Below are 14022 nucleotides of genomic sequence, written 5' to 3' on the forward strand. Positions count from 1 at the left end.
GTCCCTGCCCGGTGGGAGGGTTGCGCGGGGCGCGGGGGGAACCTGCCGAGCCTCGGGGATGCTCTTTTGGGCCGCTGAGGATCTTTTTAACCCTTTTAGCGGTTTTTATTTTAGGGCTCGTTGAGATAAGGCGAGGGGGATGGGTTTAAGCTATAGAGGGGGATTTGGGGTGGATAAAAGGAAGACATTTTTGGCGCTGAGGGTGGTGACCCCTGTCCCAGGCTGCCCAGAGAGGTGGTCGCTGCCCCATCCCTGGAGCCATCCCAGGGGAGGTTGGATGAAGCTCTGAGCACCCTGCTCTAGCTGCAGATGTCCCTGTCCCTGCAGAGGGGTGGTCTCCATGACCTGTACAGGTCTCCTCCAACCCAAACCCTTGTGTGACTATGAAAAATAAGGCTATACAAGAGTCAGCAGCAAGTTTTACAGTGGCAGGGGGGTACAGTCTCCTACCAGAGCACTAATCCCATTTTCTGTCCTTTCTAACCCAAACTGTTCTGTGGCTCTGTGGCACTGCATCATCTACATCTGCACTGTTTCAGAAAGGAAGCTCATCACAACTTCAGTTCTTCCCAAACAAGCAACTGCCTTGGGTTTGCTGTGCTGCATTCACCTCACCAACGTGGAATTACAGTTCCTGACTGGCCTTACTTGGGAAGCAATGCTAAAACTCTGAAATTCTCCTATTTCAAGGTGAAAACTTCTGCAATGAGTAAACGTAAGGCAAAGGAGAGCAGTGGGATAAGTGCAGAAAGCCTCTCACAGGTCAGTAGCACCTTTCTTAGCTGACTTTGGGTTTAAGCCATGAAACTTCCCCCTCCTCCACCATCCATCACCTTCTACAGTCTCCTACCAGAGCACTTAAAAAGGCACGTGCAGGGACTTGGTGTGATTTCAGGGCTGTAAATGGGGTTTGTATTTATGTTCTCTGTTTCTCTCAGCTTCTCACCTGATGTGTGCTCACTTCAAGTGTTACAGCAATGATCTACTTTTGGGAGTCTTAATAAAAATGGCCAAGGATGGTCTTGAGCTTTTACAGCTGTTTGTGGCAGCAGATTTGCATAAATCTATTTTTATCTAGCCAGAATCTTTATTTTCCATTTCACAGGGTGAATCAGAATCTAGGTGACTTCTTTTTTTTTGACAGCCTGAGTCAGGCAGGACTGTAACTGCCAAATAGTCTTTCAGGTTTGTTTCTTTTTTTTTTAGGTTTGTTCTTTTGTTTCCTCAACGCAGCTACTTAAAAACTAATGTGTCTGGTAGTGAATTACATCTGGCTCAGTGGTTTCCTACATTGTAACATCTTTCCTTCAGTTATCTCTAAAATCCCTTCATAGGAGGAAAACCTTTTCACTTGTGGATGGACAGTGCCAACTGTTGATTAAAACAAAGTAAATCTGGAAATTAAATCAGTGAGACTTTAGTAGAAGGAAAAGTAACCAAAAAAATTAGGTAGACAAGTACCTCTCATGTATTAAAAAATAATTTCTTTAATTCAGTAGAATTATGAGCCAAATCAGATTTCTGTTGTTCTCCTACCCATGGATTTGGACTTGCTGAGGAGCACTTCACAAAGATAGGTCTGCATGTATTTATTTTTAAACCAGAACCACCAAAAGCTGCTGCTGCTAATTCAAACATAAATGAGCTAAGAGTTGCAGGATGTATTTCCAAGACTCAGCTGAGAGATGCAGCTGAAGAAGGTGGAAAAATAAAGCCCGTGGGGGAAGATGAGCCAACTCTGATGAAGAGGATGGAAAGCAGTGAGGCAGAGGTGCAAGCTAATGACTTGAAGAAGTGTGATTTGAGAGGAAGATGGCTTCATGAAGAGTTTGCAGTTCCATCTCTGACAGGGTTTGGTCATGAGCACTTGGATTGGGCACCAAATGTTATAAAAGGATGGAGGCTGCAGGTGTTTTAGGATAACTTCCTCCCACCCCCTGTAAGCAAGATGTTAACTTTAGTATCACCCTGCTTCCTGCCACCCCTGCCAGACTTTTAGGAACAAGGTATCTGAACTGAATCTGTGAAGGAACTGAATTTGATACTTCCTGAGGTTGGACTGTGCTTGGCTGCAACATTGTTGTGAGTGGTGCAAAAAGTGGATCCACGGAGGGTTTGAGGGAATTACTAAGTGGGTTAATTTTTGTTTAAGTCAGCTGGTAAATGTTTTCTTGCTTGTATTACACAATAAGTTAGAAATAGGCAACAGATGAACTACTGACCTAATTTTAGTGACAACTTTAACATCCCTTTGGGGGTGAAGGAAAGAAACTGTGGCAGAAGGGACCAAAGAGACACATTTGCTCTCATTTAATGGAATTTTCTCTTTCCTGCTGTAAAAGAGTTTGCTAAATATTCTGCCTAGTGCAACTGTATTCTTACTTCTGCTGTATCCTTGATGACAATAAAAATGTGCATGTTAGGGAATTTGTACATGGATATTCTACAACTGTTTGACTGCAGTCATTGCATTTTTGGCACATTCTGGTGTGTGAAGCTCCAGGAGTTCTCTCTGTTGTGTTGTATCTGTAGGTACAGAAGATTCTACGTGAAAGGTTCTGTCACCAGCATGCTACTGGGAAACTGTTTGGGACTGAACATCAGCACAAGTGAGTGAGCAGACTCAAATACTAACAGATTTCTGCTTCAACCCCAGTAGGAAAATAATGAAGTCAGAATTTTCTGCTCCTGTTTTTTTCTTTCCTTCAGTTATCTCTAAAATCCCTTTATAGAGGAAAAACTTTTCACTTGTGGATGGACAGTGCCAACTGTTGATTAAAACAAAGTAAATCTGGAAATTAAATCAGTGAGACTTTAGTAGAAGGAAAAGTAACCAAAAAAATTAGGTAGAACAGAATTTTCTTCTGTTTTCCTAAATTAGACAGGTTTAAATGACATGCAGCACAATGCTTCCAAAAAATTGTTTGCCTCAGATTTTAAGAGGTTTTGTACAACTGTTGCTGTTTTGTCAAGGCTACAAGTTCAGGGTTTCTTGTCCTTGTTTCCAAGCTGCAATTCCCAAAGCACTTTTTTTTTTTTTTGAGTCTGAAAGATATTTTTAGTGTGTATTCTAAGGATGTGCTGAATGACCTGAGTGAGCAAAAAGTTAAACTCTCTTCCTGTGCCAAATTTTCTCCTGTTTCTTGGTGACCCGTGTTAAAAGTAAAACTTTGAAAAAAATCCTTTTACAGATGCAGGTCAAATTCTGCAAATAAGAATGATGTATGTAAAGAACTGCTTTTAAAGAGTCCATTTTTTCAAAGTAACTTTTTGCAGGTTGCATCACCTGCTGTGAGCATTTGTTTCCTGTCCCTTAGAGAAAGGAAAATAACATTTCTGTGGGAATGGAATTTGGAGTTCTGTTGCTGTTCCCATTCACAAGCTCTGAGTGCCTAAATTTAGCCTATAATCAGTGTTATCAAGGTTGTCAAAATGAATATATTCCACTAGATGATTAATTTTTACTGATATCAAGGTTTTCCTTCAGTATCCTTTCCAGTCCTCCTTTTTTTTGTGGACTATAAAGTATTTTAAGAGGCCTGACCACTCAGCCTTTTGTACTTCCCTGTGTTACTTCCTGCACGCCCTGACTGTTGCCTCTGAGAGGAGTTTGATACCTGTCAGGTTTTCCCTGAAGCTCCCAAGATTCTTTGAGTTTTCCATTGTTTGTCTAGTTTGAAGTTTTTTGACTTATTGCTCTTGCCCACACAGACACCTGCTGGAGATGCTGAGGCGAACTATAGTTCAAGGGGAAAGCAACTCTGCCCTCATCATTGGACCCCGAGGATCAGGAAAGACTGTGGTATAAACAGATATTAAAAGTCTAGACAAGGTCAAAGGAAGCAAAAATGCTGTAAAAATGACTGAAAAGGCATCAAAACCATGGGAAAAGTAGAGCCAGGGGTGGATTTTTTACACAGCTTTTTGTATGTAGAGAAGAGTTAAGGTGTCTTAATCCTGCTCTAAACATCTCAAGAGAATATTGTTACCTAAATTGCTTGGAGGTAGAACATGGTGTGGTGTTTCTATTGGACAAGAGCAGGTTTTGTATTTAAAGGCACTCTTCTTGGCTGAGGTGTGTGAAGGGATGACACCTAACTTAAGAGTTACATGCTTCATTATGCAGCCACTTAAGTCTTTTATGTTTACCTGAGTATATAAGGTGAGAAACAGGTTGGCTGTTACTGCAAAAAATTATTCAAGATTGAAAAATGACACAAATTCCTTCAGAAGTCTTCCCAGTTGCTAAAGCAAGTGGTCTTCAAGCTCTGAGATGGAGTTTAATAGAAATAAATGAATAGCTGAATTCTAGCCAGAAGGGATGGCATCCCCTTATTTGCCATAAAGTTGAGAAACCAAGGGAATAAGCTTTTTTTTCATTCCAAGTATCCATCTAGACAATGCTGGCACCTGTAGCAGGAGTCTAACTGTATATTGCTTCTGAACAGTACCAGTGGAAGAGCACAGCTGAGCTCTGTGCTGCAGGCACACTGGGCTAAGTGTGAAAGCTTTCAAAAACCCCTCAGCAGAACAATCCCTCCAACACCACGTGCCCCCCTGATCACCCCACATCAAACTAATTTTATTATTCAATTGAAGTTTAAATTTTCTTCTAAGCTTTTTACGTACCTATAGCGAAGATGAAAATTTGGGATCCTGCAAAGAAGTATCAAGTGAATGAAAAATTTAACATTTCATCTGCTTATGTGTGCATTAATACAAGCTCTTCATGACTTATACCAAACACAATTTCTTGATGGACTGTAAATTTGGGATTCCTACATTTTATAAGTAGCAGTTGATGCAATTATATGCTATTTAGTTTGGTTTCTTGCTTCCTAACTTCAAGAGGAAAAGAACAAGCACAGTGTCTTTAAAAGTTCAAAGCAAGGATTTTTTTGTTCTCCAGCACCCTAATGAAGCTGAATATTTTAACTCCAGACAAATTCTCTCACACCTCCAACTCTTTAAGCTTTTTTGAATTAATGCAAAAGCCCTAGATAGCACCCCCAAAATTTAGTGACTAAAATCAGTTCTTTTTCTACTTCCTCATTTAATTCAGCAGAAAGAACAAAAATGATTGCTGCAGTTGTGATAGTGAATGCAAAGTTTTCATTTTAGTCTTGAAAACACTCCAAAAGAGTGTTACCTGATGAAACTGCACGTTCTGTGTCCTATCTGGTAATGGCCATTTCTACACTTTTCCTACTGTAATACATTAAGCTTCTTATAATGAAATGATGTGTTGTTTTTTTTTTTCCCTTTTCCTAGTTATTAAATCAAGTCTTAAATGAGCTGAAGGTAAAGAAAGAGGTTAAAGAGAACCTCTTGGAAGTTCACCTGAATGGCAAGTAACATACACCATTATTCAAACATTCTGTTACATTCTGTAATATTTTAGTCTCTTATTTTTACTGTCTTTTATGTACTGAACAAAAATGTTGCTATCAGCAGCTGTCACCTCCCCTTGAGGATGGAGACACCTCTGTGAGCTCCCAAACACCTTCCTTGGGATCTCTCTGTAGAAAGAGAACTTCCCTACTTTTAATGACTCATCCCAATGTTAAAAACCCATTCAGCTGAATTGTTTGAAGTAATTTATTACAGATGGAAAATTCCTGTCTAGTATTAATTTTTGAAAAGGCTGGAAATGAAGAGAAGCTTCTGGATAGGTTTCTTGTGACTGTAGAGGTGGCCTCCTGGAGGGAAGGAGAACTGCCAGCTCTTCATGAGAAATCACTCTCTTTCAGGCCTTCTGCAGACTAATGACAAAGTGGCCCTGAAAGAGATCACCAGACAGCTGCAGCTGGAAAACGTGGTTGGGGATAAAGTTTTTGTAAGTATCCACTTCATTATTCTCCTCCCTTATCTTGTGCAAAAATCCTTGCTTAAGAAACTGGCTTGTTGGATGCAGCTTGTGGAGACTGAATGGCCTTTGAGGTTTTATCAGCAGAATTGCAGTGGGCTGGCTCAGTCTTCTCAAAGCTTTCTCTTTTAAAAAGTTTAATAGTTGGTGGCAGCAGTGGCCTGTGGCAGCACTCACCTGTGAGGACCCTGCTGTACCATCCCTGCCAGGTCCCCACTGCCCCGTGTCCCTCACCCCACATCTCCACAGCTTGGAAACCCCTCCAGGGGTGGGGACTCCACCACTGCCCTGGGCAGCCTGGCACAGCCCTGGAGAGGAATAAATTTTTCATAATTTTCAACCTAACCTTCCCCTGGTGCAACTCGAGGCTGTTTCCTCTTGTCCTATCACTTGTTCCTTGGGAGAAGGGCCTGACCACCACCTGCTAACTTCAAATCAAACATGTAGCTTTCTGAAGAGACTTTGTTCAGAGGGGTACAACATTTTGGAAACATGAGCTTTAACACTTCAAGAGAACAAGTGAGCAATGGTACTGCCACAAGCAGTAACTTCACTGTATTTACAACCTTTTCTAGTTCACAGGGATATCTGTCCAGGCCTCCTAGAGCTCTCATTTTACACAGACTTTCTATTACAATATTTGCTTCTGTTGCCCTTTTCCCAAAGAGAAGAAACTGATTTCCATTAGTAGTGCAGTCAATAACAAAGTGAATCAGTGCAGTGCTTCAGGTTAAATATCACTCATTCGAGCATGAGATAACTTGGGCCAGTGATCTGAGCTGCCCCAGCTGTGAATTCAGTGAGCACCCTTCAGAGGCCAGCTCCTGTAGGACACTGGCTCCTCCTGAGCATCTCCCCCTCTGCTCCCAGACAGGCCCTTGGAGACTGGCAGAGTTCAGAGAGTTGTGGGTAACACTGATCTGAGGGGCTAGAGGAGAACCAGGAGGGGGGAGAAGGGGGAGTCTCCATAGCTGGGGTTTAGTTCCATCCCTTGCATTTGGGGAGCTGCTGAGATACCATGTTACTACTTCAGTTAGACCAGAGAACTCCCTTAGAGGCAGCCTGGGATACAAGACCAAGTGTAGACTGTAGCCATTGGGCTTTATTATCTTTTGGAAACACTTGTTTCTTAGGCTGTGCTTTGGTTTCTTATCCCCACTGATTCTGGAGACAGGGACTGGAAACCTCTTTCTGCTGGTGAGCTAAAATTTTCCCAAATACAGCTGCAGTGGTGAAAGGCAACAGCAAGTCTTTAACTTCAGCCTGGCTGTCTGAATGAGCTGTCTTTTCAACAGAGAATTAATTAACTCCCATTCAGAGTAAATTGGGGTTTCTGCCTTGTTTGACAGGGTTTGGGAGGGGAGATCTCTTCAGTTACCCCCACCCCACAGCCGGGCACTGCGGGGCACATGGAGGTGGAACAGCACCAGGCTGCTCCCAGCAGTCCCTTGTTCTCTGCCCTGAACAGGGGGTGGTTTTATCTCATGAAGCTGGAAATTAAACCTGAACTTGGTGCAGTTACAGAATTCTGCACATCTACTTTTTCCTTTTGTTTTTTTTCTTCTCTTTTAGGGCAGTTTTGCTGAAAATCTCGCGTTCCTTCTTGAGGCTCTAAGGAAAGGTGAACACTGGTAGCCCTTGTTCTGAAGGAGTGTGTTTGCCACTCACCTGCAAAACTAGCATGAATGTTTGGGGTTTTTTCTTAACTTGCATGAGTGTGTGAAGAAATTGAGCCCAAGAATGTGTCATGGATACAAAATAATGTAAAAAACCACATAATACTAAACAGAGACCTGACAGAGCTGCTGCCACAAAGGCTTGCAGGTGATGGGCCTTGCAATCTGAACTGATGCTTGGCAGAACACTACAAAACCTCCCCAATTTTTCAGTGTATTTTCTTTTTAATACTGTCCCAGTACGTGTGTGCAAAGAGGCCTCAGGGAGATGCCAAGAGAAAATCTGCCAGCTGTTAAAACCAGCCCGTGTGGGAGCTGTGGGGATGGAAGCCTGGTGCTGAAGTTGCCCCACTGACATCTCCAATTGCCATCCCAGGAGACAGGACTAGCAGTTGCCCAATCCTGTTTGTGCTGGATGAGTTTGACCTGTTTGTCCACCACAAGAACCAGACCCTGCTCTATAACCTCTTTGACATATCCCAGTCAGCACAGACTCCAGTCACTGTCATCGGACTGACGTGCAGGCAGGTAAGAAACTCCTCATGCAAAGTTTTCAGCTGTTTTAAAGAGGCTTTTGTCTTAGTTGGAATGCTTCCTGCTCTCCTGGAGTCTTAATTTACTAAGAAACTTGGCTCAATTACCCCATTTTTGGCTCAATTACTCAATTTTTGTGACTCTTGAATTGGGGAGGGGGGCGGGAGAGATTTAAACAAATCACAATTTGTGCTGAGACCCATCTTGGATGACTAAAAAACTGCAAAGCCTTGAGTTGGACTGCTAGAGGAAGAATTTCCAACAGAGTGGTGAAGAGTGGCCCAGGCTGCCCAGGGAGGTGTGTGGCTGCAGAAGAGCTGCATTTGGCCACAGGCTGTTTGATACCACACTGTCCTGCACTCCTGGCTCATGGGCACTTTGGTTTCTTGGGCAGCAGTTGGCCAGAACAGACTTATAGTAACCCACAGGGTTTAAATCTTTGTTCTGAGGACAGGGAGTTTACTTAAAGTGAATGCTTCAGCAGGGCACTTTGGCCATACCCTTAGGATCTCAAAAGGGGGTTAGGATCCATGTTAAACTTGCTGAGATTTCTACAGTGCTGTCACAGGGGAGTGTGGGCAGGTCAGGAGTGTTCTGTGAAATGATTATTTCTATCTCTGTGGAAGCTGATACCTGATACAAATGATCCTGTTTTCCACAAACTAGATTGGTGATGAAGATAACAGGGTTAGGATGAGAAGAAGAAGAATTAAAATCTTTCCTGGAAGCCTGGAACTGGGATTGATTCAGTTGAGGTGCTATTTAGCTGAGCAGATTCCTGGAAATGACTAGATCAGTAAAGAGTTGAGTTAGCAAATGAGGCTTCTCCTTGGCTTCCTCACTGCCCTGAGCCTGGAGCCATCCCTGCTCCCCTTCAGAAGCCCCTCTTGCTCTGCTGCTGAGGGAGAACCTTCGGGGCTGTCCCAGGGCTCTGGTGACAGCTCTTGCTTCTGAGGGGCTTAAAATCCCTGGTCCTTGTCTGACCTGCCTTCTGAATTGAAAGGGCTCGTTCTGTTTTGCACTGTCAGCTCTCTGTTTACTCTCACCACTTTCTTTTTGGTGAGGAATCTCAGTCTTCTTGAAGGTTTTTTTTTTTAAGTGCAAGTAAAACCACTAAAACCAACACACAACAAAGAGGCCCACCCCAAATTCCCCAGGACTTGGGAGGGTATTGTCCCAGTGGGAGGTCAGGGGATAGTCCTGTGTACCTCCACAGGGGTGAGTCCCACCCACAGCTTGTTCCTGATTCCAGGCTGTCACTGTGGCTCCTGAGCAGAGGGCACTTTCCTCTGGCACCTTCCACCAGCAGCCTGACGAACTGAGCTGATGAACATTGGCTCTTAATTTGGATTGCTGCCTTTTGTTTTAAGCTGGATTCTTGCAGTCTGACAGAAGGGATGGGAGCTGGCAGCTGCCAGGCCAAGTGTCCACTCCACAGGCAACTTGTCTGGAGCCCTGACAGGCTGGAACCTCTCGAATGCAGAGCTCAGGAGCCGAAGGATTCACATGAGCTGGGGAGAAATGCTGCTGGGTATCCTAGCAACTAATTATCCCGTGTGATGTCACGAGCCACATGGTCTGGAGACATCATGGCAGAGCACCTCGATTATCATAATTAGCAAAGCTCTTACTAGAACACTTTAAGCCTGAGAATTCAGTAATCCTTTTTTTATTCAGCATGAATAAAATCTGGTGCTTTCCCTCGTAGCTTTTACTGTAGCAAAGAATGCACTGAAGGCATCTGCTGCTTCTTTTTAATGCTGATGTTTCCTTTTCTTAACAAGGACATCCTGGAGCTCTTGGAGAAGAGGGTGAAGTCACGGTTCTCTCACAGACAGATATATCTGATGAACTCCTATGATTTTAAACAGTACATGAAGATATTCAAGGAGCAGCTTTCCCTTCATGCTAAATTTCCTGATGAGGCTTTTGCACAAAAATGGAACAACAACGTTCAGGTATTTAAAGAGCACTTTATGCCTGATTTTAGTAAAACCTGTGAAGTAAGAGTAGTTTTTACTTGAGATGAGTATTTCCTTTCACTGTTTGAGTTTGATATGGGATGAATCAAACTGTGCTAGAGAGTCTTCACTTATTGAACTCTTGGAGGTAATATTAGAAGAAATTGGTCACAAAAAAGACCAGGAAGTTAAGGTTAGACATGAAGAAAGGGATGAATTAAACTGTGATAATCTTCACTTATTGAACTCTGGAGGTAATATTAGAAGAAATTGGTCACAAAAAAGACCAGGAAGTTAAGGTTAGACATGAAGAAATGCCTTGCAAGTGTGAGCTGAGCCCTTCCTGAAAACGAGCTCACTTGTGTTTTCAGGGGAGTGTGCAATGGTTTGCTGAGATGGTTAAAAACAGCACTTAAATCTCTTTTTTAGCACCTTGCAGAGGACAAGACTGTGCAAGACACGCTGAAGAACCTTTTTGACTACACGAAGGATCTGCGCTCACTTAATTTGCTGCTGGTATGTACTTGGATAAAATGTCCTCCTGGCAGCAGTTGGGGTTTCCTGCCAGTTAGCTGGGCTTCACTTGAAGCCTGTTCTTACTCAGCAGGCACTGGACAGTGCTGGGTTCTTACCTGCAGTGATGGGTTTGAGCAGCTCTGCTGCACGTGGCAGTGATGCTGTGAGGGCCAACCATCTAATTAAAATGCTGCTGAGTTTGGGGCATTTAACTTTTAACAGGATTTTTCAAAGCAAAACTGTAGGCAAAATACTTGCAAAATATTCCTTCCTTTCTGAGTTTCTCTTTGGTTGCTTGTACCAAACCCTGCTTTTCCTACCTTTGCAGGTGTTTTTACTGTGGTCTCTCACTGTGTGCTTGGGTCGTTCTCAGGCTCTCCACTTTCTCCTCCTCCTGACACTCTCAGGGCTTGTCTGTGTTCCCAGCCTGTTTCTGGAGCTGCTCTTGGGGTAACTCCCTGTGTAGGTACCTGCACTTGTGTGATGACAGCAGAGCCTGCTGCATCTGGAGGAGCTGTCACTGTGAGCAAACACACTTGTCCATCCCTCTTCCCATTCCTCCTCCTTCCTAACCCCTGGCTCCTGCTGCAACACCCCTGAGCACAGACTACCTGCATTTATGGACCTGGACACCTCTTCCAGGAGAACGTTCCCATCTCTCCACAGCCTTGTTCTGCCTGCAGAGGAAATCCTTTTGGTGTCTTTTATCACTTCCAAGTTCTTCTGATGCAGAGTGTCAGATAAAACCACTTTATGAGCCACGCGGGCAGGCAACGCTTTGTTTTCCAGAGCTGCTTTCACACGTGGACTGTTTGAGGCAGCCCAGCTGCTGGCCTGAATTCATCCACTGCTGTGATGCTGCTCCAGCAAACGTGATCTTAATCTCTTAAATCTGGAGGTGCTGGAAGCTCGAGGCTGTAATCCCTGGGAACACCGAGCCAGAAGTTAATTCCCAGCTGCCGAGCGGCCGCGTTACCCGGCACCCAGGGCCTGGGGAGCCTTGGGGGATGTTTCCTGGTAGCTGCAGCTTTTCCCAGCCCCCTAAGTGAGGAGAAGTCACTGGGTGGAGACGACTCAGGCTGCTGCCTCTTAGCTCAGAGAGGAGGCTCCTGGGTTCAGTGAGCAGGAGGTAACACTGGCAGTGAACTTCCTCCCACCACGACACAGGAGCCGGAGCTTCACACGTGGTCAGGAGCTCTTGGAGAGCCTCTTGTTATCTTTCAATCTGCCTCCCTCACTTCTGCTTTTTAACACAGTTAATATGAACTCAGTAACATTCCTTAGGGAAGGCAAGCAACACTTATTTAACCAGCTTAAAATATCTGTCCGTGTGAAAAGCCCACTGAGTGTCCCTGCTTCTCTGCTGTTGTGCAAGGGTTCAGATTTTAACCTCGGGCTCTGTGGTGGGCTGTTCTTGGACTCCTCGTGCTGACAGCTGCTCCCAGCTCTGAGTTTACAGCTCAGGAAAGTAGATCCCAGGCATCCCCCTGGAGCTGAAACACGCTCCCTTTGGTACCCTCTGCTGACGTGCCTCTGGGACAAGATCACAGGTTGTTCCTAGTGTAGGGGCACCCAGTTCTGTCTTATGGCCAAGGAGGCCACCAGCATCCTGGCCTGGGTCAGAAATCAGGTGGCCAGCAGGAGCAGGGCAGGGATTATGTCCAAGGACTCGGCCCTGGGGAGGCCACAGCCTGAGTCCTGGGGCCAGGTTTGGGTGCCACAGTAGAAGTGAGACACTGAGGGGCTGGAGCAGGTCCAGAGAAGGGCAACAGAGCTGGTGAGGGCTCTGGGGAACATGGCTTGTGAGGAGCAGCTGAGGGAGCTGGGGGTGCTGAGCCTGGAGCAAAGGAGGCTCAGGGGAGACCTTCTGGCTCTGCACAGCTCCTGACAGGAGCCTGGAGCCAGGGGGGGGGTCGGGCTCTGCTCCCAAGGAACAAGTGACAGAATGAGGGGCAATGGGCTGAATTTGCACCAGAGGAGGTTTCATTTGGATATTGGGAAGAATTTCTTCCCTGACAGAGTGGTGAGGAGTGGCCCAGGCTGCCCAGGGAGGTGCTGGAGTCCCCAGCCCTGCAGGGGTTCAGAAAACGTGCAGAGATGCCATTTGGACTGGTGGGAGCAGCTCTGTGAGGGGCAGGGTGGTGGTGAACACTGGGGCACAACAGAGCTGCAAGTCATTTGTAAGCGATCACTGGAGTATGCTAATATGTCGAAATTAATATCAACAAGTTAATGAGTGTTTATCTCCTCCAGTGAGGAGACTTTAAAGTTTGAAGTCTGGAAAGACCTTCCTGGCAAAACACAGTTGTAGCCAGCAGCTCTTTACCGGGTTTGGAGGATGAGCCTGCTGTGGGCGGAGGGTTTGTTCCTTCATGTCTTCAGTGGGTGACTCCAGGGGCAATCTGTTCTTCTGAGTTCTGTCTCCAAGCAGGAAGTGAGGCCTGGTGATGAGGAGTTTGATGGCAAAGGTCCCTGCTGTGTTTCAGATGCTGGCTGTGAGCCACGTCACGGCGCAGCACCCGCTGCCCACCGCGCGGGACCTGCAGGAGGCCAGCAGGCACCACAGGACCGACTCCAAGGCAAACATGGTGCATGGTAAAGCTCAGCCCCTGCCCCCAGAACCTCTCCTGGGAGTAGTTCCTCAGACCCCTCCCCAGCTTTGCTGCCTTTCTCTGGACCTGTTCCAGCCCCTCAGGGTCTTTCTTCTGCTCTGGTGCCCAAACCTGACCCCAGGACTCAAGCTGTGGCCCCCCCAGTGCTGAGTCCAGGGGGATGATCCCTGCCCTGCTCCTGCTGGGCACCTGATTTCTGATCCAGGCCAGGGTGCTGGTGGCCACCTTGGCCACATTTCTGAACTTTAAATACCTGGGAAACAAGTGTTCTCTTTCTAGTCTCCCCCGTTCAGGAACAATTTTTTACAGGTAACACAGACAGGTGAGGCCCAGAGCATAGAAAACCAGGAATAAAACTCGTGTGTGAACTGCTTGGTTCTGGTATACTTTAGATAAGTACTGAGAGCTCTTGTTTTGCCCCCTAGGATTGTCTGTCCTGGAAATCTGCTTAATTATAGCCATGAAACACCTAAACGACGTTTATGAAGGAGAACCTTTTAACTTCCAGATGGTTTACAATGGTGAGTGAAGTGCTTGGACTTGACCAACACCAAATCATTTATTTTTCCCTAACTTTTCCTTTTTTTCCCCCACCATGACTGACACAGAATTCCAGAAGTTCATCCAGAGGAAGGCACACTGCATGCACAACTTTGAGAAGCCAGTTGTCATGAAGGTAAGCCTGAAATGCAGGATTTTCACTGGAAAATATTCAGATCTTGGGTTTCTCCTGGAGCCAATTTGAGCGGTCCCACGCAGCCCCAGAACAGAGAGTGGATGTTTGGGGGCAGGGAGAGGCCCCTGCTCTGGGGGGGACACCCAGGGGGTGGGTTTGGCTCAGCACCAGTGGGAGGAGG

At 45.5% G+C, this 14022-nt stretch overlaps 1 protein-coding gene across 1 annotated transcript in view; it reads left to right on the top strand.

The window, feature by feature from the left end:
• Positions 1 to 705: 705 nt before the first annotated feature.
• The window catches only part of ORC4 (origin recognition complex, subunit 4), a 14124-nt gene continuing 807 nt past the window's right edge, over positions 706 to 14022 (top strand). The window contains exons 1-12 of the mRNA XM_008947192.1: positions 706 to 762; positions 2533 to 2609; positions 3712 to 3802; positions 5272 to 5347; positions 5751 to 5836; positions 7439 to 7487; positions 7919 to 8070; positions 9861 to 10034; positions 10467 to 10553; positions 13040 to 13148; positions 13591 to 13686; positions 13774 to 13841. Coding sequence (XP_008945440.1) covers positions 706 to 762; positions 2533 to 2609; positions 3712 to 3802; positions 5272 to 5347; positions 5751 to 5836; positions 7439 to 7487; positions 7919 to 8070; positions 9861 to 10034; positions 10467 to 10553; positions 13040 to 13148; positions 13591 to 13686; positions 13774 to 13841 — 1122 coding nt within the window. The remainder of the gene's footprint in view (positions 763 to 2532; positions 2610 to 3711; positions 3803 to 5271; positions 5348 to 5750; positions 5837 to 7438; positions 7488 to 7918; positions 8071 to 9860; positions 10035 to 10466; positions 10554 to 13039; positions 13149 to 13590; positions 13687 to 13773; positions 13842 to 14022) is intronic.

Source organism: Merops nubicus, unplaced genomic scaffold, assembly GCF_000691845.1.
Source record: "Merops nubicus isolate BGI_N331 unplaced genomic scaffold, ASM69184v1 scaffold11019, whole genome shotgun sequence".
NCBI classification, from domain to species: domain Eukaryota; kingdom Metazoa; phylum Chordata; class Aves; order Coraciiformes; family Meropidae; genus Merops; species Merops nubicus.